Genomic DNA, 23661 nt, shown 5'->3' with positions numbered 1-23661 from the left:
GAAGAGAAGAGAAGAGAAGAGAAGAGAAGAGAAGAGAAGAGAAGAGAAGAGAAGAGAAGAGAAGAGAAGAGAAGAGAAGAGAAGAGAAGAGAAGACATAAAGAATAAGAGGAACGTTGGAGAAACTAATCCTCTCTTGGCTCAGACATGCACAAACTGGGACAGAACAACATTATATAGAATGCTAAATCTAATAAAGTTCTCACGCTTTCTAACTTTTGATTAATTGTGGAATTTTAATTTGTCTCTTTCATTAATTATACTATCAATCTTCAATTATGAGGCCATATTTATTTTAAATGCTTGACTTTGCCATCTCAGTAGTATTTTTTTAACACAGCACTCCTTCAGTATGTAATCAAATTACACTGTAATAATAAATGAAAAAAAAAATGCAGGCATTGTTTTAGTTGCTTCTTAATTGCTCAGTCAATTAGAATGCTCACTAATTTGCAAAATGCAGGTTCTGACAATGGATTTCATAGTCATTACTATATATTGGTCAGGTTTTCCTGTAATTTCTTTGAGTGGACTCTCATGATTTAGCTGAAAACCATGTGAAAATTCTCCCAATTAGYTGAAGTGTCTAGGCTCAGGATGAAATAATGTGACCTGATTTTTTTCAGCTCTGACCTCTCTGGAGTGTTTCAAAGTGTGTTGGGCGTACAGTATAATAACTCAATAGAATGCGTGACTGGTCTGAACTGGGCTGGTTKTTTGTTATATTCTTTTCCTTATCATTAGTTTGTGTCTGTGCAGCACTTTAAACGTTTCAAGAACTCTACAAATGGTTAGCCCTGTAAAATTCTTTCTGGCAGRCATAAAAGTGAACAAGCTACAGACTTCTCTGCAGTTCATTGGAATTTACTCTGTACAGTGTGAGAAGTTGAAAATGGCACAAATGTAGGCACAGATTTTCTTTTATCACTTTAATAAATATTCTTGTCAATAGTTTCAACAACTTAGACTGCAATGTTTTTGTGCTGCCTGGATCACAAGTGAAACATCACAGACATTCTGAAGATGGGTATGGTATAAGAGGAATTGTCCTCAGRCTCAAACATATATATGCAAGTAGGGGCTTCCCTGAAAAAATTTTTGGAGATTGTTGGATATTGTATATCAGCAGTGGTAACTACACACTTAAGCTCTGGAGCTAGACAGAAAATGAGATTTCATGCACAAGGAATTCAGATACAGGGTTTCTTTGCTCTCTTCTCTTGCTCTCCTTTTTTATTATTATTATTTTCCAAATTAGGATGAAAAGTTTAAATAGTGAGAATTTTGGAGTGGTTTATAATTTCAAACAATATTGCTCTTGATATGCAAAAAGTGTTCTTCCATGTTCTTCCTYTCTTTTTTCACCTTTTGTAAAAGTAGTCAATTTCTTCTAGGAAATAGTTTTTTAACACTTTGTTTTATGCTGGGAAAAATGTATCCAAAAAATATTGTCTCAGCTAATACATACACTGAGTATGTATTTTTTGTAAAATATACCAATGCCTTTTTTTTTTTTTTATGTACTGCACACAGCTCACCATCAGCTACGTTGAATCACTGATGCCTACCAGGGAACGCCAAAAGCAACTGATGCGCCAGTATTGCTTTGAATGTGATTGTCCCCTCTGCCAGAACCAAGAGAAGGTAGGTTGAGAGAAGAAATTTCTTTTCAATGATACAGAATTTTCCAAGGCTTGTCAGCAGCTTCCCTTCCTTTTTGTAATACTTATCTTTTGCCACTAATTAAATGGCCAGAATAGAGGAGAAAATGGCCTCTGCCCTCAGTGCTGTTTTTGTTGCTATGAAAGACAACTCTGAAGGAAAGAAAAGCAGGAAATATTGGCATTTTTCTATTCAAAAGAATAATCTTGTCATTTGAGCTGAAGCTTGTTGTCTGATACTRCAGGAAGGTTGTGCTTATTCTCAAAATAATGTTGAATTAATTCTGCCAAACACCCGCATCAGTAATTTTCAAGAACTACCTGGCTTATTCAGCAGTTGTTAGAGAGAATGGTGAACCTTCTTGTCTGACTTGGTAGTTTTTATGCTCACTTACATCACAAGTTCTTGGAGTAGCAGGTCAGTGGTTGTAGTAGATAAACTTTTGCTCAGTGAGACCTCTTCCTAGGGTTCAGCCTACCCTGATTGGATTATATTCTGGTTTGCTTCATATTTATACARCCTTGGCATAATAAATTTGTCCCAGAGCCTGATGAGAGATCAGATAGAATAGGCAAAGGGAGGCTGACTCCATAGCAGTTGATGCACTTTGTCTCTTTTGTTGTATGTACACTTGTTCTTGTTTTCACAAATTTTTGTATGTACACTTGTTCTTGTTTTCACAAATGCCTGTTTGGAGTGAGTCACCTGACACAGCTAAATGTGTTTCTGCAAGAGCAGAAATAGTAAGAAAGGCATTGATGAAAACGTAATTCCAAGGAGCATAATATGATTCATTAAACAATTGCTGTACAGAAAAAAAAAAAGAAAAAGAAAAGAAAAAGAAACCCCCAAAGTTTAAACTSTAACATATGCTTTGATTCATCACTAAGCAGTTCTAAAGAAAGGGCACAGAAAAATTTCAAGCTCATGACATAATGCTAAATTACTTCCTGTCCAAGTTGGCATTCTGTGCCTGATAAAGCCTGCAACAATTCTGCTTGGAGGCAGTGAAGTGAAGACCTCTTTTTGTCTTTTTTTTAAAGATGGTCAGTCAAGTGCCATGAAATCTTGGATTAGTTTTGGGTAAATGGCATCCTCACAGATGTAATGATGATTAAGAAAAATAAGCAGTCTAAAGAGGCTTCAAGAATCACTTGAGACTTTGTGAAAGGGTATACAAGTGGTGTAATGACCATTCTGCATGTGGAATATTTTAAGAAGCAATATCTCCAGTCTTGTGTTTATGTCATTATAAAATCAACATATAACATAAAAAAAAACTGTAGTGAAATTATGTGTGCATATATTAATGAAAGCAATACYCTCATACATAGGTTTAAATTAATTCTTTCATTCTTTCTTTTTTTTTTAATTTTTAAAAATATAATTGTCATTTTTGTTTGTATTCTATAGATTTTTAATTTTTTTTTTTTGCCCACAAAATTTCTGTGGGAATGATACAGTGAAATTTTTGTAAAGCTCTTTGTAACTGTGTTCTGAAATTCTGTGATCGCCTTTTTGTTACCATGCAGAGAGGTCTGTGAAGGTCTGGGAACCTCATGGCAACTTTGTTGATGTCTGTGAAAAAGACATCTTTATCCTCAGGTTCAGTCTAGGGTAATTAGATATTKTCTGCAGTAGTCCTTGTAGTATTGTTGTTCATTTCTCTGTGACAACTGAATTTGTAMTATCTCTACATGACTACTTTGGAAACTTTGTTTTTTTTCTGTTGATATCAGTCACTGTTAGTAAGCTTGAGAGTCATGTAACACTGCAGGTACAGCCAGAGGTAATATTTTTGGAAATTCTGGGGTTTTAAACTACAGAAAGTCTAGATTTAGATGCTTGAAAGTAATSAGTTGATAAAGTTATTTAATAACATGCTTGCTGAAATACCCCTGATACTGAGACAAATTTCCAAGTCATCTTAGAAAATTTTTTAAAAGCAAAACCTCTGTCAATAAAATAGGCAACAGCTGTAACTTGGGTCATGAAGAGTGGCAGAGTCAATATTGTGAATCAATAAATATAGTCAGCTARTAGTAAATCCCCTTATTACAATATTGCTTTGCAAAAAAAAAGATGGTTTAGTCAACAGCAGTTTATCTCATCTATCTTTCTTACAAGGAAAAATGTAAATTCCAGAAAAACTTTATGCATTCAAGTAAGTTTTGTGTGCTGGGGAGTTTTTTCAGTTGYAGTCATCTCATCAAAAAAGCTAGAATCCTTTTTTCAAACCACATTCATAGACACTTAAACAAACACTTTCAGAGTCTGTGTTACCCCACAGTGCTTGGAGCTGCTGAACTCATACCAGGGAAGAGTGAATGCTCTTGAGATGCACACATCAATTTCAAGTACACTTTTAAGTCAAGAAATTTCTACTGTAGTTTTTTCTAAATCTTTTGCAATGTTTTAAAAGTGATCCTGTGAATCCTGTGGGAAATATACATTACAGTCTATATGAGAAGCACATAAACTTCTGTCTATTTGTGCTTTGTTACATGCATCCTTATTTATTCATACTTATAAAAAATATTTGGCAAGATAATTATCAATGAAATTTATGTTTCCTGCTTTATTTTTAGAGACTTGTTAATTTAGTTTTATATGTCTGAGTRAAAAAAGGAAGATGATATCAAGTTTCTGGTCTCAAGTCAGTTGCTGACTGTTAGTGACCCTGGGTAATTAATTTTATTCAAGGGCAACTTTTGTGTTTTCTAAGATCCAACCTTTATTTTTCATARTTGGTGGGAAGTTACCATTTGAATTCAAGCTAAACAGGTTTTTTACTAGAAAATGACTAAAAAAATCAGTCTGTCTATGGTGGGGACCACTTCTAGGAATGTTCTGTGAAGCTGTGGCTTGTTCACTTTCTACAAATGCAGTGAGAAKATAATTTTTAGGTAATTTATACTTCTGCTAAGTATTCTGATCCTCAAAGTATAATAACAAAAGATGCTATATTTTCTAAGGTCTTTTAGTTTTATGTGATGGATTTGTTTAAATGAGAATAATTCCTTGAAGCAGAATGGTTTGRGATTYATTTGTGCCTCCCTCATRCCAAGAGAAAAGATAAGCAGCTCATACTGTCTTTCRTAGAAATCCATGAAAACTGGAATTGATAAAAGAGGTTAAAGGAATGYGTTCAAGTAAATGCCCACTCTTTAGACAGATAAAGTTTGGTGAGATAAATTATGCTGTTCCATGAATATATAAAYAGAAAACCAAGACTCACATGAAGACATTTCTGTGCTAGCTGACATGGATAACCTGAGTGTTGTTGCAACCCTGCCTAAATATACTCAGTTCAYTTGCACAATTGTCAGGATCTGAGACTCTAATATGGCAAAGGCTACATTTTCAAGTATTATGAAAGGGGCTTCAGCCCAACCACGGGGACCCTTGCTGAAGCCAAAGTTACTGAAGTTTAGCATCAACTTCAACAGATAAACACTGGCACTCAGTGAGCAGACACAGCCCTAGACCAAGTGGAGAGTTCCATGGCTGAGCAGTCATGATTGCACTGCATGCAAAATGGGAGTAAATGCTCCTCACTGGTCACTGCTGGTGAAAAGGACTTCAAAGTAAAACTTTTTTTTGCTATACAGTAGTATTTTTTATCTTCCTCTCCAACTGTGAGCACAGACATGGAATAATCTAGGTGCGTAGCTGTCATCAAGAATGAGGTGCGTAGCTGTCATCAAGGATGAGAAAATATAAAATCAAACAGTGACGATAGCTGGACTTGGGATCTTAAATAATTTTTGGTGTCTGAGCCTCAATGTGAGCTGCCTTTTAATTCTAAGGGYATACTGTAATGCCATGCAGTGTCTTTTAGAAGCTGGTCAAGCAGCCTGGCAAGTACAAATACCCCACTGTATCAGTTCCTGATAAATTAAATGACACTAACTACAAATCTAAACAAGACTTTTGTCCAAAGTTAGAAAAAAAAAACAAACCCTGGGAACTAAAAGAGAGAAAAAAAATATATCTTCACTCATAGAATACCTCCTGTCTGTCAATACTTTAAGTTATAGCTWCTGTATTGTCTTCAGTCCATTGTATCTCTGACAGCTTTATACATTATTCTTTACTGCATTTTAAGATCAATCTCTATTATAATTCAGGAATGCATGCCAAGCTGAACTCTTGGCAACATGTTACTATTCCAGCACATAAAAGCCCCCTTACATTAATTATAATTAAAGATGGGATTACATTGATGACAAACATTTTAAATGAAGAACAGTTTTTTCCACAGTCAGGAGCCAGAGTATTGTTCRTGTTCTATATCTTCAGCCAAGGATTTCAGGGACATTTGTGCTTATAGAATCRCTTTGTTATGAGTTGTCTTTCTCTTTTGGAGCCAGGATTTAATATTTTAGTCTAGCATGGTTTTTGGAAAGCTTTGATTTATTACAAGGTCAMAAGCATTGGGTTTGAATCTGAATCATTTTTGTATTTGGCCAGTGTTTGAGACTTGCCAAAGTTAATGACAACATAATGCCAGTAAGCACGTTATTCCTTTAATCACTTTATTGCTTTGCTTAGTACTTATATTGCAGCCTGAGTTTTGGTAGAGAGCATCACAAGTCCAGTTTCCAAATCAAGGATTCTCAAAATCAGGTCACCTGAASAGCAGCCAAGCTACCAACCTCTACATAAAAATACCACCTCCAATTAYATCCACCAGTTCTGTTATTAAAAACCCCACTGAATGAGCTCATGAACCCGAAGTTTTGACATTATTCTTCTAGCTGAGGAAACAGCACAACTGTAGTTTAGAACTTCATCAAATGTAATTAARTTGATCAAATTAGTTGCTACAGGATATGTCTGTGGTTGATTTGCCTCACTAGATTTCCTGAAAGACACTTGAATATGGTCGAAGACACACTGTACAACACTTTCACCGTTGGTCTTCGTGTTTGCTTTCAGCAATACTTTTGAAGAATATATGCTTAAATTACAGAGGCATTGTTGCCCGAAGAGTACTATTATTGACTGTTGTTTTTAATCAGCATATAGAGGCTTTCTGAAAGATCACTGGTGTTAGTACAAAAATGTCACCCCTCCCTCAGGGATTGTATATTTAGGACACAGGAAACACAAAATTATGTGTTTAGAAGTGCCTTTTAAAATTGCTGAATTGTCAAGTTTGTGTCCCAGTTTTCCTAATATTTGTTTMTTTTCAGACATTTACATTCTCAATAAGTTTTCCAAGTACAGTATGAAAGATGAGATCTCCAAATTAATTCAAAAGATGAAGCCCAGGAAGCAATGATTAAATAGSATTGTTGGAAACAAGTCTCTTTATACAGTTAACTGAATATGAAACCCCTTGATCAAAGCAAATAAAAAAGCAGGAGCATCTGTTTCTCTAGTCATKATTCTAAGAAACTTGCTAAGTACCAACGTACCAAACGGTGTGTGAAAAAATAAAAAAAATCAGGAATATTGTCCAACAGACTCCTGATTTAGTTCATTTCCTATCAAAATACAATTTACAATAKTTAATTGTAGAAATTGTTTATTCCTCATCTTTTTTACTGTTTTGCCACTAGAATTGTCTTTGATGCCAACTACAGAATGACATCAAGCCAAAGATCAGTCATGTTTCACCCACCTACTCTTTCACCCCAACATCAGTATAACCAGTGCCTAGAAAAGTCAGTGGCAGTGATTAGAGCYCACTGGGACACAATGCTGTTTCTTTCTATAGGTGGTTGGCTGTTTCTTCCCTCTGGCAAGGCATTTGGTAGTGACATAAACCCTGGATTCATTCCTSAAATCCGACAGTCAGACTAACACTCTTCTGTTTCTTTCAGAGGATCTTACCCTCTTGGGATGGATTTCCAAACAGCCAAGGACAGWGGGCTTTTATTTTTCTAGTGCCAAAAATGTCAGTGAAAAACAAGGCAGATGCTTCTAATTTCTGGGATCTCTTGTTCATTAACAAAGGCATCATCTCTTCAGCTTCTTAGCATTTCTTACATGACTTCTGAGGCTCCTTCCATCTTTCAACATTGTAATTTTTTTTCCACTAAAGCACAGTTCCAAAGACAGTGACAAATGYGCTGTGATCATTTTTCCATGACAACTTGCCTATCCCAGTTGCTTTGGGACTGCCTCAGTGTGCTCTGGTCACCACTTGGCAGCAGCCAGCTGGAGCTCACTTGGGTTGTCAAGGTCATGGAAAAGAGGCAGCTGTTCCTATGAGCAGACCTGAGCTGAAAGATGTGTGCAAACTCTTTGCCTTTTCTGGGGATCCTTAATAGGGCAGCCTCCATCAGTTCGGTCCATCAAGTTCATATTAAAAGCAGACATGGAAGCTGGGAGGTGGCACCCTCCTGGGAGTCTGGCTTCCTGCTCATCTGAGGGGGCAGAGCCTCATTCCTWTCAGATCCAGCCATCTAAGAACCATGAATCTTTTGGCAGATATTTTAAGCAGAAACATTTTTTTTTGCCAAGGGAAGAGAGGCCACTCCCATCACTGGTTTAGGCTGTTGCAGCTACATTTAAGTGCCTGGATCCTTCTGGATCTATCATTTGTAGATGTCCAGCTCCCTTGGGAATGTTGTTAGAACTGGCTGTTGCTATTAGGTTTTCTTTTTTCATATGTTGTCATTCTTACAGCAGTCACTATTTGATCTCTGCTGACAGACAGTAAAAGGAAAACTCTCTCTCTGGGTTAGGAATCTAAAATAAACACGGAAGATAGAAGATTCAGAGAGAAAATCTAATAATTTAAATATAAAGCTAGATYAGACAAATTACTTTCCAAACACCTTTTCCTGCAGTGATTTTGGAGAGACTTTTTTTCCTAAGTATATATAGAAGCCAGTCATTGCATTATCTGAGCTGAACTCTCTGTATTTTCTTTCACTGAGATTCCTATAAGGTMTTGTATGTTTCAGCCTGTCAAAGTGGTGTCTAAGCAGTAGTACCTTAGGGAATAATCTTGATTTTGGATGCCTTTTCTTGATCTGTTTATCAGTCATTTTTTCTACTCTGCAGCATGTTCRATCTTTTAACATCCCATTAATTAGGTAATTTGATTGAAATATTACAGGTTTCAATTCAGGTCCCATAATTTTTTTTAAAAGGATGTTGCAACTTAAACTGCAGTTTTCTGGACTGAGTTTCAGTTTTCTGGATACAAAACTCTGGTTGAAAGTTGTTCACTTTGAATAGAATAATATCTGCATCAGAGCCAGAATGACATTTTTTTCCTTGGTGTTAGAGCARACCCTGTGGGGCAAGGGGACCCCTTAGTGCTTCAGGCAATGGTGAGGTTCAGGTGAATCCAGGATGTGCACCATATCTTTCTTCCAGATTCCTGTTCTAAATSAAGTCGAAATAGGAGCTTGGATCTTTGTTTTTCCAAGTGTATATTTTATTTGGCTATGAGTTTTAAAGAAAAGGTAAAAGAAGGTGAGTGCAAATACCTTTTTTTAATTGGTTGTGTGGATGTTAGCTAACTCCCTTTCTGACAAGTAAAGAATTTTATCATTTACCTTTCAAGGCCAAAACCAAGACCAAAATTATACGGGCTGACCATAACGTCACCTTTTGTGAGCATGCTGCATGTTTTGATTGCCCCATTTTATTGTTTTATCTGCTCTTAAATTCTCCTCTTATAGGATAAAAACTCTTTTTTTACTGTGTACAGTCTAAAAACCTGCAAAGCAAATGTAGCTGTGATTCTGATACTGCCAATTTTATAAATAATAGCAACARTAAAGCCAACAATCTGAGCCACACCAACATTGTGGAAGAAAAGARGATGAAAAAGTACTCTACTGCTGATTTGTTCATCAGCAAATTTGTGAGTTGCTTGAAATAGGACATAACTTTATCAACTCACTGAAATTTTTTGCAATATGCCCTCTTCAAGTTAAAGTTTTTGTCATCTTTAAACTCATTTCCCGTTGAAGACATTGCCTTGAAGATACCACCTAAAACAAAACCAGTCCAGAGGAACCTTTCTGATTCTGAATAAATGTTTTCAGCTATGTTTGTTATGATACTCCTTCATATCACTGCATTCTATGTCTTTCTCTTCAGATTCTGAGTATGCTTTCTACATACTCCAAATCTCTGGTTCTTAATGCCATCCTGATTGTATGCTATATTCTATATGATGCTGGGCAGTTTGTTTTTCATTTTTCTTAGCCAATAATAAATCTTACCTTTCTTACAGTGTATTTTTTCAGAGATCTATTACTGTCCACACAATGTCTGGAAATCACTAGAATTAAATACTGAAAATACAGTAGGTGTATGTGCTTGGTAAAGATTAGCTTTATTGCAGGGCCTGTTGTCCTAGTTTTCTGAAAATTCYAATCAGAGGAGAGGAATAATGGCTGGTTGTGTTAAGCAGGTTTGTGCACACTGAGCCCATAAGCATCATYATGGTTTTACTTTATATGGGTCAATAATGGGTTTAAAAAGTCTAGGAAAAGTTTAATCTAGTAGTCCTGATTTTAATCTGGTAATCTGTCCATTATTATATCTATGAACTAAACCATTCCCTTAGCCTCTCTTAGAAGAACAGTTTTTCTGTGAACCATTTCACTGTGATTGCTTGTTGTGGTGAAGTGGATATGTACCTACACTGGACAAGCACTAGGTCTGATTGGGAAAAGCAATATGGGAGTGGGAAAAATATGCATATGTATGTGCATAGGTACATGCATGGAACATGCAAGGACAATTTCAAAGATTTTCCTATTTCATGAACATGTTCCAATATACAGTACATGGTGGTGATTGTTTTCTTTTGCTGGTATTTGCTTTGTGCCTTTAATTAAGTAATGTGAAGCCCTATTTCATATCACCCTCCACAAATTAGATACTGAAATGCCCATTATACAAGTCACATTAAAAAGAGGAATTACTTTTTAGTATATCTCAGAATGAAACTTACTAGAAAGACTCACATTGCTATTTCCCAGGCACATTGTGGAAGTGCATGTTTCATTCTAGACTTATTAAAATTAAGAAAGATGGCTTTCCTGCCAGCTGCTTCTAAACTTTTAGACACTCCTTGCAAGCCAAATTTTATTTTTCAAAGATTGATTGACTGATTYAGGATCCCACGGCAAGGTCGTCAGGTATCATGACTTCATTCTAATTGCTTTTTCACGATGTAATAATTCAAAGTTTGAGATTCTGGCTGAATTCATAGGAAGCACCATAGGCTGAGAAAGACAGAATCACACTATTCAGCACCTAAATCAGTTCCAGTCTTTAACTAATATCCTCTGAGGTGTATTAAAGCAAGAATGAGCTCATTTGAATAACAAGGAAGCCTATAACTTTTGAGACTGTAAAACTGCAGACTAAATGCTTTGGCTTGAAAAATTGCTGCAATAAGCAATGTGCCACATCAGCTCCTTGCCATTAATTTAATTGATGTCACAACAATGCAATAACTAAAGCTGTAGTTATAAATTTTGTATTTGTGAGCTYTATTCTAAGACATGAATGGAAACTTTTTTGTGTGTAAAAGACAGCAGGCTTTAAAATGCTGTATGTACTCCAGCCACAAGAATTACAGCAGAGGATTGTGCAATTATTTTGACCCACTGCAGGATGTCCTGCTGTTTTCCACGGGGTTGCTCAGTGAATTGTATGAAAGCCATTGATTATATCACAAACAGTGATTTGAATTGGGGACTGTAGTAAAACAGTGTATCACAATTCTGCACAAGATTTATCTGAACACCCTCATTGAGAAAAATATGTTGCTGCATCATATTGATTATGGGATGAATATTTGTCTTAGTGTTGGATATAAACTAAAGCTCCTGCACTTCCCTTGACAGTATCTAGACATCTAAATTTTTACTCTCAAAGTGTTTCTMGTGTGTAACCTTGTGTTAAGCTTGCATCATTCCCATGCACAAAAGAAATCCTTCTGAGCTTTGAGAGCTTTAGGTGTGATTCCAGCTACTGTCTGATAATACAGTAGTTTGAATCTATAGACATTTTGTATAGTGGAGAAAGGTACTGTGAAGTTCTGTAGCTACTACCCTATATTTGGTTAATGAAGGTGAAGGTCTGTATGAAGTGAGGTGCTTCTCCCTTACCCCATACCCTCCCTGCAAAATAAATTTTAGGAAGAAAAGRTTGAGATAGCTTTTTGGAAGGGCAACTCATCCATCTGATTGGGAAAAATATTTTAGAAGTTTGTCTGTTTTCAAGCAATGAATGAAGCACTTGGAGGAGAGTACGTATCAGAACATAGACCAATAAATTACTGGTAGTGTGAACAGTTTTGGAAAATTGGAAATCCGGTATATATTGTGTATCACCAAACTATGTTTTTGCATCAGGTCCCATGACCAGTTGTTTCAAGGTAAGCCAAGATGTCTAATTTTCAGTGCATGTTTTGTGATGTAGGCTGCCTCTCCTTGCTTTGAGTCACCTGGGCTCATCACCATTGATTTGCTGAGGCATGTAAGCACTTTTAACACTGGCAGTCAACAAGAACCAGCTGCATGGTAGCTATCCAAACAGTAAATGAATATGAGAAATATTCAAGGGTCTTATAATAGTTTCCATGACATTTTAAACAATGTACTTTTCCCTCTCTTTCCTATTTTTTGTGAAAATGACTAAAATGTTCATATTCTTGAATCAGAACAACAGAGTACTAGAAGGATATTAGAACCTGTTTCAAGCACTCATTTGCCTTATGGAGTGTTTCTAGCTGTTTCCCTTAARCACTGGAAGAACCTTTGCTGGTTTAAATTGATGTTAGTTAGGGGATAGTCAGTAATATTTCTCCAAAGAAGGAGTTATTGAAGTTACTAAAACACTATACAGCATCTTTTAGAAGTATTTGGAAACCTGTCCTTGGATGATATTRAACTAATATTCATCTAGTCAGCAGTCAAATATATTGGCAAAATTCTAAAGGAAACTCCAGGTATCAAGAAACAATCTAGTGAGTTAGGCAACCAGTTTTTATCAGTGCTCTGGGAATTGCCACTTTCACTTTTGAGATCTGGCAAATATTTTAAGGTGTAGTTGTAGATGAACTGTATATGTTCTTAATCATGTTTGCATGTTCTTTTCTAAACAATCAACTTCCTGAATTTCACACCCATTCATTCAGAAAGCATATGCTGAAGTAAATACTATTTTTGGCATTGCATTATACATTAAAAAATAGAATTACTAAARCCACAATTTTATCATGTTATATATTGTGCATTAAGATATTAAATTGTTTTGATATTAGTGTTCAAAAATAGTATCTAAATGTTGGTCAATCTTCAGTAAGAGCTAATAATTCAATGGGCACAAATTCTTCAAATCACTGAAGCATAAACTGAACTTCGATACATAAGTAACTACACTTAGTGAAGTATTTAGTCATTTGCATAGATRTTAATTTTAATGGGATTTATACATGTTTTTAAACTTAAGTGCATATTTCARTGAACTGTTGAATGTGGATTGGATTATACATTGTGAATAACTGGAAAATACAGAAGATTTTGGACCTACAGATCTCTTCTGAGACACTAAATGCGCTCAGTGGCACTCCATATCTCCACAGGTTGCAGAATTAAGGAATAAAGCAGATTTGCCTCATAGCTGTCAGTTTATGTGGTAGGAGAGACCTAGAGATTGCCTTAACAAATGTGAAATGTCTAAATCTGTGAAATACCAGTCTCACTGTTGCTAGGGATTAGGCTGAACAGTATCCTTCTAGGTGAATGAATTACACACAGGATTTATTTTTGTACTGATGATGGAAGTTAYGATGGAATTACAAACGTGAGAAGAATTTTTTGGGTGATCTGGCATAAGGCCCTATTTCATTCATGCTAAACTGTAAGTAATTWCCTTTCACTTCTGGCTTTTATGACTTGATAAATAGTGAACTTCTATTTATTGCTCTTCCCACTRTCCAATCAATTTTTATGTCCACTTGTATCCTATGCAGCTTGGATGGGAATTGTGCAGGCAGCCCTAAGCTCCTGGCACAGGGAGGTTTGTAAAGGCAGTGCTGTTACAGACACAAAGCTCGGTCCTGTTGCTCATAGAACCCCCATCATCCTGACTCGGAGTAGAAATTGAGGTCTTGGCAAAGTGTCAGTTGTCCCCAGGGACCAGAGCTGTGTGGGACACAAGGAGCACCCTTGTGCAATTATGACTCCAAAAAGAGTAGTAGTAGTAYTTAAGGGACCTAGTTTAAAAATAAATGTTGGAAATGTTTTGGTCAGCAACCAGAATGACCAACACTTAACTGAAATTAGTTCAGAATTCATTAAATAAGTTTGTCTTTCGTTTGAGGTGTATCCAGGTAGCAAGATGCTGTGATGCAGTTCAGCTGCTTAGCCCTGTGCATTGATTATATTTTGACAGATCTATCTTTAGATACTATCTTGCTTTCTTGCTAAGTAGCCTAGCATCCTTTTATACTGCTTTTTGAGAGAGCAAATGCTGGCCATTATATTATTTAATGAGATTTTTATCACAAAGAATGGATGTAAAACAGAAAAGCTCTAATAATAACATTTGGTCTGTTTGTATTATTGATCTTTAAGAAATTACACTGGGCTCTGATATTTGAGACTAATGAAAMCTTTTTTATTGTATTTTGTCTTACTACAAGAATTTATATTTATATATAATTTATATATATAAACAGTCTAAATATGTATACACCCTAAAGATTTTTTCTGACAACATGCTTAAATATTAAATSACCAAAATAATCAGTTATATATAATGCTTACCAAGTATTTCCAAAGTGTGTCCATAAAAATCCTGTTTCTATAGTACACAGCATTTTCATGAATGAAGTAGAAATCATTACAAAATCAGTAAAGTGACTGATTACTTTGGATGACAAAGACTGAGAGAATAATAAACATTTATGAAAAAGGGTAAATAATACAGACTAACTGGAATTGTTGGTAACTTAGACCTATTGAAATAAAAAAACACCACCACCGCCAAGGTGGGGCACATGTTGAACATCTGAAATGGGGATCTACAGCTGCCAAATCTCAGACAGCTACAGTCTAATTGTTATCATCTGAGCTAGTTGCTCTGGACTTTCTTAATGGATAAAATGGACAAGAATGAGCASACTTTGACTGTTATTCATCTGACATATTTTAGAAACCAGCTGTAGAGTAATACAAATTGCACCCTGRGAGTGTTTCTTTGTCACATAAAAGGATGGCCCAAATGTCTGCATTTGATCAAATCAATCTCAGCATGGGTGTCTGAACAGAAATGGAAAATACTGTGTTCTCCTCTGGCAAAGAAGGCTAATGGGACCCTTGAATCTATACAACAGGGGTGTTGGTAGGAAGAATTATGTCAGTTTTCTTCATTATAAAACTTTTATGAGTTTGCCTGTGTATCATRCAATATACAGATGCACTGATCTTTGCAAAGTTTGTTTAAAAATGTGTATGTCTAAAAAAACCCACAGCAACTGATAGCTGAAATGGGATTGCAGTGAATAAGAAATGAGTCTGACAGAAATGCAATTACTATATTCTGCTGTTCAAAATTGTGAAACTGGCAGGTATTGGACTTGCAGCTGTAGAGGCTGAGAATTGTTTCTCTGTTTGCTCCTCTTACCTTATAGTTTGTCTTAATTAAATCTAAGATGTTATTGGGTTGGACTTATCTTGGTCCCGTTTAATTTTATTAAATGAAATTGACTTCTTAAAATAGACTTTTTGATCTTAATTTTCTCTTTATTGAAAGCATCTCATTTTAATAAATTTCCCACTGATGTTTTTGATGTCCCCTTTAAATTTCTGAGTAAATAAGTAATGTTGTAAGTAAACTRGACAATGTCAAGGGAAGGTTATTCATAATACCCTGTGAAGATGTTTGTCTTTTTGCACTACCTGTGCAGGGTCTGGGGAAACCTTCATCTTGATTTCAATGCCTGTATAGAGCACTTGAACATGAATGGTGTGAACTGCTAAATTTTCCRATATCTATACAATTCAGAGTATTACTGGCCTGTGCAGCTCCTATGCAGTTCCAGCCACCAGAGTCAGTAATCCATGAAGAGCTGGTATTGATTGCGTGAGGTAATGCAGCCTGCCTAACACAGCAATATATTGCATGGATTTAATATGGCAGCCAGCTCCAATGTGTCTTATTTTATTTTGAGAATCCAAAAAATAAAAAGTACAAATTCAATTTGTTCAGAATTYRAGTTCACCTCCTCCCAAYAGCCTTAYAGGGAACAYAGCATTGTTTTTGCCTGCAGAGTACCTTTGGAAGTGCCGTGTGTCCCAGCCACCCTCTTCAGAGCCATGTGACAGAAAACACAAGGCCTCTGGTGAGGACAACCTTATGTGTGTTGCAAAGGGTAGATAAGGTGGGCAAAGAAGCTTTTAAAACTTCAGAAATCACATGTACATCTTGAATCATGACAGGGCTATGTGCAGTTATAATTTCATATACTAGTTGTTCTTCACAGAGTACATTCTCAAGAATGAAGGTGAGTGAATACTCAGCTGAAGCTGTAGGCTTCTGTAAACCACAGCCCTCSGAATAAGAGATGAGAAGTCTTTGATTCTGAGTTTAAACTTTATCCAGAAAATGTTTCATAGGAGATGACCTCAGATATTTTGGGAAAGCACTCAAGTGTGCTTTCTTTTGCTGTGTCTGTAGCTGCCTGCACCTGTGATTGCCTGGCAGGCCCTTGTGCCCTCTTTGCTCTGAAGCACTCATGTCAGAAATTTAGTATAGCTGCAATATCACAGCTCTCATGTCACATTTTCTCACAKACACTTTTCTTCATCTTTCTGAAAGGGAAACTTCTGAAGATCTTTGTTCTCTTTACTCATTTAATGCTTTTCTTTGCTGTGTAGCAAAAAGAATGAGTTACTGAGCTTACTGGAAACATAAATTCAATAGCTGCTACACTTTAAAATAGAATCAGAAATAGAAAATCATCATTTATGCTTTCAGAGCACAGTGTATCAGAGATATGTTCTAAGATGTCATGCTCTAATTTAAATGTCATAAATAAAATCTAAGAAATAATAAATAAAAAATCTAAGAAAACCTCTTTTGATTTGAACCYCTCAAGTTGGTCAGAATTGTTTTGTTCCAATGTGCATCTWTAGTTGCTTMAATTTTTAGAAATTTGTAGAACTTRAGGAGATCCTAAGCAATTTCTATGAAAAGTTTCAATATTTAAGGTGTCCATAGCTTCTAGAGTGGTAAAATGCCACAGTCAGACCCTAATTTCTGCTTGAACTAAGGCTTATAGGTTTTTTTACCCTTTGTAAAATTGACATCTACTGGTGGTTACATTGCACTCTTTTAATCCATTTGTGTATTTAGAAGAGAAGATACCGGTCAGGAAAAACTTTAGTCCTTATTTTTCACTTGTCTCAGGGYAGTCTGGAAGTCCAATACCTCCTACAAAGCTTTGCTTATTTCTGCCTCTGTGGGACTGGATACCTGAATACTGGAAATAGGCATATAATGAAGATGCCCTAGGACATACTTCGAATAGGAGGAAGGCTGGGAAGGAGAAAAGAGGTGTAGAAGTTACTTAGCATTTGGAGTTTCCAGTCGCCACTTCTGCSTTCTCTGGAGAGAAGTGAGGAGTGCTGCATGGTTTCCTCTCTGTGGACAATGTTTGTTTCTTTACCTCCATCTATGAGAAGGAGAAAGACAAATTTTGTAGAGAGGACAGAAGATCCATGTCTTATTTCTACCCTGTAACCGAAGTGTGAAAGGAGAACTAGTCCTTAATCACTCTTTCCAATGTTCRGGAGAGTTTTGGAGGTGCAGGGTATGACAGATGAGCAGGGACTATGGGAGCACTTTGGAAGTGAGAGGGCAATGATGCTCACTGGTTGSCATGTGCTTTTTTGGTAAGAGAAATGACTTCTCTCAGAGGACATGCTGTCCACGTGGGAATTTTTTATCAGTCARGATTTTAAATACTGGGATCACAAAGAACAGTGATTGCTAAAACTGTGTGTWAAAGCAGTGGTGCCTGAAATTAATCAGCAGGGAGCACTTTTAGGAAATAAAGAAACAAGGGAAGAGAAGTTGTGTGAAGGAACAGGAAGGAAAGAGAAGCATTTATCTGTACTTTGAAGATTACACTCCTTTCTAAGGAGAGCTCTCTTAAGGATGGAATGTGTTCCAGACACTCAAATAGCAGAAGAGATAGGGAGAGGGCTAATTCTTAGAAAGAAATACTAGAAAAATGRAAGAGGTGATGATTTTCAAATGCTTTTTTCTGTAGTGGCTGATGTCTGTACTTGTTGCAGGAGATGATGCTTTTATAATAAAACTTCTTATCACTTAAAGGCAGAACAGCAGAACATTTTATATTTGACCACTCTTCAAACAGATTACAATCCTCATCAGTTTTCAGTTTTCTTCTCTCTCTCTCTTTCGTTAATGCTTTGTTGTGAGTRGTTATAACTTAATTTTTACAAGTGTCACTAATGGAAATAAAACTGAAAATCTGCAATATTTAAAGCAAATATTGACATTTAGTGCTATATTGTGTAATACAAACTATTTTTCTGAGCATTTACAAGATGTGCTGGGCAGAGCTGATCACGTCAGTTCTCAGGCTCCTGAAACATAGTTTGCAAGGTGTATCTACAAATTTAGAGGTCTGGAGAATCATTGGACGTAAAAGCCAAAAGTATTTTGAAAGAGGAACAACAACTAGTTTTTTTTTTATGGACTACAAACTATAGAAATTATKATGTTCAAGCAAGTATTTTAAAAAATTAATCTTGTTATTGAATCTTTTATAGAGCAAAATTTCAAAATTRGGAAATTTAGAGAAAGAAAAATGATTCTTCATGGCAGGAAAATCTTGCTTTATAGAATATTTTACATTTGCCCATTTTGAAGAGCCAAATAGATTGCAAGGGTAGAGTTTTGTCTAAATTGCATGGTGTGCCTTCATGWGTTATGTACTATAACCAAATTCAAGAAGATATGAAGCTGAGAGGTTTCAGGTGCGAAGAGTTTAACTTATAACTTGTTTTAGAAGAAGAACTGAATATAGCTGAAAATTTTCATCTAGAGGATTAGAAGCACAGATCAAATCAGTCAGGAATAGGTAATCCACAGAGATATCCAGAAAGCTCCACGGTAAAGATGAAGAATCCCCAGGTGTGTCTTCTCAAGAATGTTGTAGCAACACCTGCCATAGTGTTGGAAGAATGTAGAGTTGGAATTGAAATGTTGTTGTCGCATCTTAACTCACCTTTTCATGAACAAGTTTTCCCTGCGCATGCTTGGGGTAGGGGAAAAACTGGTACTAGAACCCTCTTCCATCTGAAATAATTGCTCASACTGGCATGGGATCAATTTTATCTTTTCTTGTGCCTTAGATTGTGGGTTCAGCTAGCACATCCTGTGGCACTTTGCCTCTCATGACACTTCTGCCTCCAGTGGCTTCTACCTGTATTAAGACTATTCCAAAATTATGTTCTTATCATAGGAAACCATGTGATGCAGGTGTCTTTTCTGTTTTTCCTGCTTTCCCTAAGAGCCTTCAATACTTCTACTCTGTTTTCTCCAGCACGCCTCTATATGCAAAAACTGAATTGTAAAGTATGCCAGTTTCAGCCATCACTAAGTTGCCATGATTTTTTGTGACTAGATAGCTGGTCTAATTATTTTTTTGGGTCAAGACAAAAATTTTTTGTTGATCTGAGAAGCAAACTCTTGTGTTTAGTATCTGTATTAGGTATAAGGAAAGTAATTAGGCAGAAGTTGCTAGCTCTTCCTGCTTTTTCAGAAGCCTCTTCTTTTTCTTTAGCTGGTGGTTTTTGCAGASATTAAAAGAGCTGGTCTTTACTGTTGACAGCTTTGCACACCTGGAGGTTTGACTGGGAACATGTTCTGAAAAGATGGTTTGAATGGGTGTTACTCCATGAAAAACTGTATCTCCCATAGCTGTTATTGCCATGCTCTTAGATTGAATTGAACAGTTCAATACAACTTTTAATCTTGCCAATTATTTTCATAATTCCAACTTCAAGGCAGCTTTATATTTTTTTGGCTTAATCCAAACACATGGCCATGACTTTCAAGGTGCTATCCAAGGGAGAGAAACAACTTACTTGGAAAAAGCTTATTAGGCTGGAAGGCASTGATCCCAGTGACAACTTCTCCCAGTTGTTTGCAGTCCCTGCTTGGCTGCCTGTTTGGCAGCAGCCTCCATACCTTGAACTAGAGCACTTAGGAAAGGACAGGACTTCTTTCATGTATGGAAATCTGATGAAGAGCAGTAGGAGTGTTAAATGCAAGGCTAGCCATGTTTTTGCTTGTTCTTATGTCAGCCAATCCCTAAAATGCTTCATCTTGAGAACACAGAAACCATCTCATTGAAACCTGTGACTTAAATCCTTCCCAGAGCCAGGCAACCTGCCCAGCTCACTCCATCCTAAACTCTCATACAAAAGGGATAAATACCATGAATCCAGAGAAGGCTGGGAGATTACTGGGCCAAAAGACACCCTCTATTCTGAACCTGGATATGAAACCAGTCTTGACTTAACCCTATGCACCAGTGGGAAAGTTGGAAACCCCAACCTCAACCTGCTTTGTGCTGTTAATGAAATTCTAGAAGACATCAGAAAGCAACTCAAAAAGGTGCACGAGACWGAGAAAGATTAATCCCATCTGAGTGAACACTCATTCATCCATCAGTCTTGCTATGTGCAAATTGAGCCCTCATGATGCTTCAATCTTTGGCCTTGCTGCATAGTTGTTTTCCTTCTTTTACTTATCAATATTTCTCAATTCTCATGTTTCTGAGGTTTCAGTTGCTGGGCTTACAAGATGTTAGAGAAACACTCTGAATGATACTGGGGCCAGTGAGAAAAAAAAGTAGCTTAAAACAATTTTTCTGGTTTGGTAGGTCCTTAAACCTTAAATTTCCCAGCCATGATTATTAGTACCTCATAGACTGGATTTATTTTTTCAAAACCGTCAATGAGCAGCACTTGGTCCACAAAGGCCTTTCAGAGAGATTGTTGCAGGTTAACCAGCTATGTTCAGAAGTAAATGTAGTCCYATAAAAGTCAGTAGAGGCTAAACTGGCACTAAGAGATTTAATGTCCRTCTGCTGCAAATCTGCAAGAAGGCTGGACTGGTTCGTTCACTGTGCTGATAAAGTTTCTGTGGTACGAAGCTTTTTTGTCCTAATATTCACCTTATGCCTCTGGTGCCAAATTCAGCTCTGCACGGAATTATTTCCAGGTGATCATTTTGATCAGAGAAGTGATTGTAAGGGAAGCTCAGGTTCAAAATGCGGTGGGGTCAGGCCATCTTCCTTGTAAGGCCCTACAGAAGGGTAGGGCAGCTGAGAGCAACCTTGATTTAATCTTGATTTAATCATCCCAGGAATAAAGAGAAGTCTGCCCTTTCATGAAGCAGATGGAAAGACAAAASTGCAAATTAAATGTGAAACTGAGTACTGATTCTCACTGTAAATATTTCTGGCAAATAGGGAGCAGTGGAATAAGAAAATGATGCAATTCTAGGCAGTTGCAGATTATGGGCTTTTCARTGGAGGTACTGCTGTGATTCCCAGTGAGTATCTGTTGGTTACAAAGTGCTTGGTTAGATTTTATCACACTTTCTCTGTTCCTTTGTGGGCCTCTACTGCTGCTGAAGGCTGATTTTTTTAGAACTGTATTTAAAATATTCCTGCAAGACTTTGCACTGAAAATACCTCTTCTGCAAAGTAGTAGGGCCTTTTATAAGGAGAGAGATGATGAACAACARTGTATTACAGGCCAGATTTTTAAAGGCATTTAAGTGCTATGGCAATGGAAACTGAAGAACTGGATGCTTTTGGAAATCCTTCAAGATGCTTAACTGTATCTGCAGATGCTTTAATAAATGTGTTCCAAGTGGTTTGCCTAAGGTGCAGTTAGTCACTGCTAGAGAGTTGAAATGGGAAACTTTCCCTTTACTGCTCTAGCCATTAATCATTTTTGCTTTCTTTATGACAAAGCGATGGGAAAATGTAGCTGTTTGTAGAATCCAACAGAATAGGGAAGAAATAGTAATGAGTTATTAAAGAAAAGTTCAGCTTTTTTTTCTGAGTCATAGACTTCTCCTGTAATCTCCTGTTTATAACTGTAATGATAAAGTTAGGCTCCCACTGTTTCTCTCTATAATCACCATGTGGTTAATCAAAATTACATGATAAATCCTTTCTGCAGTGTGCTTAAGGGAAGTCTTAGGTAGGAAGTCTTTGAAAGAATTTGATCTCCTCAACGCATATTGATAGTAAAAAATCACATGCTATTACTTCTTTTTACTGGTTGATTATCGGTCTTGTTGCAAACTTAATAACTGATTGAGTATTTAATGTTTCCAAGTTTGCATTCATTTTTCCTTATATAATTTACTTACAAAGACAGGGTGTGTATGAATTCCAGGTGAAAAGTATGATTTTGTGTTTACAAAAGGTAATTCACTCTCTACAAGTAGCTTTTAACATGAAATCCTTTTATCCTGTTTTTCATCATTATTGAATATTCTCATTTTACTGTTTTTCTCATTAAATGTGTTTGTTTCCATTAACCAGGATGCTGAGAAATTGGCTGGTGAAGAGCATGCCTGGAAAGAAGTCAAAGATGCTGTAGATGAAGTGAGATATCCAAAATCAAAAGAAGGTATCCTTTCAGTGACAGGCTACATTCTGTCATTCAGTTGTGAAAATAATCCAAAGAGGCCCTTGGTATGCAGTTCGTCTCTTCAGATTMATTTCCTTACATTTATATTCTTTTTATTGTAATGTTTTTTAATTCATTTGATGTTTAAAATGTGTAATATTCTTAACTGTATTAATAGTAGAGTCTCTGATTACTTGGAATGGAACTGCTTCATGGCAGGGATAGGTCATGAAGGGATATTTTGGCTCTGGCTTAGATTTCTGCTATCACAGCCCATTTCATATAAATCCACTTCTAAGTGAAAGAAAGCTTAATCTGGAATGTTGTTGAATCCTTTGTTCCATTACTCTCAGTGAAAACATTTGCAGGTTCTCATTTTTGAAAAGCAATGACAATAAGAAGGAAATAATCACAGTCAGGYTCACAGCAGATATTATAGCATAATTATAATAAGATATAATAAGATATAATAATTGATAATTAAGCAAATTGAATGAAATGATCTTGCACTAATAAACAGAACTGGAGTCTAATGGCTGTCATGTARATATTCAATCCAATTAAAGAAATTAGTGAACAGCAGCGACCAAGAAAAAATTAGTAGAGGAGAGGCGGAGACTTTTACTGGAATATTATGGGTATATTGGTCTCTTTCTTATCTTGGTCTATTTAGTGGAATTTCCCTGACTGGCAATTGGGCCTATTGTAGCAAGATGTCTTACCGTTTTCAGAAACATGGGCTTTCTCTCAAGCTAGAGTGAATTTAATCTTCCAGCACTCCTTTTTGGCAGCATGAAAAACAAGGTTTTGTCGTGATATTCCAGGCTGGAAAGAAGTGATCACAATTCATACAGTAAAAAAGACTCAATCCATTCCACTGAATTTGTTTTTTTCTAATCCAGAGAGATTATTTTTTTAGCAAAGGGGTAGCCCTCATCTCACCTTACTTTAATTTCACATGGTATCTATCTGTTTTAAATTTCTCTGTAGTCCCTGGATTGAAACAGACAGTACTAAAATAGRACTTCAGGGCCTGTGTTTCAACCTGCATGTTAAATTATAGATACACAACCTGAAGTTGCAATAGTTTTTATAYTGAAACTATGCAGTCAGAACACTGGTCCTATTTAATGTTCCTGTATTTAATTGCAGGAGAAATTGCATTACTGTATTTTGCAAGTGTCTTTAATTAAGATTACTGATTTAACTGACACTTAAAAATTAATCAAGTACATAGTAATAAAAGGTATCAGCACTGGCTGGAAAAATCTATTCTTGTTATCTGTTCAGCTTCTGTTCTCAGTCATGGGCTATTT

General features: G+C 36.3%; 1 protein-coding gene across 1 annotated transcript in view; it reads left to right on the top strand.

Annotated features, from left to right (window-relative positions):
- Nucleotides 1-23661, top strand: part of SMYD3 (SET and MYND domain containing 3) — a 335451-nt gene that overhangs the window by 264114 nt on the left and 47676 nt on the right. Inside the window, exons 8-9 of the mRNA XM_057389700.1 lie at nt 1533-1643; nt 22258-22345. Coding sequence (XP_057245683.1) covers nt 1533-1643; nt 22258-22345 — 199 coding nt within the window. The remainder of the gene's footprint in view (nt 1-1532; nt 1644-22257; nt 22346-23661) is intronic.

The sequence above is a fragment of the Malurus melanocephalus genome, unplaced genomic scaffold (genome assembly GCF_030028575.1).
Source record: "Malurus melanocephalus ecotype Western Australia unplaced genomic scaffold, MMel_1.1 scaffold_19, whole genome shotgun sequence".
Classification (NCBI taxonomy): Eukaryota; Metazoa; Chordata; class Aves; order Passeriformes; family Maluridae; genus Malurus; species Malurus melanocephalus.
The sequence above is the reverse complement of the archived record's forward strand: the minus strand, read 5'-3'. Positions and strand labels throughout refer to the sequence as shown.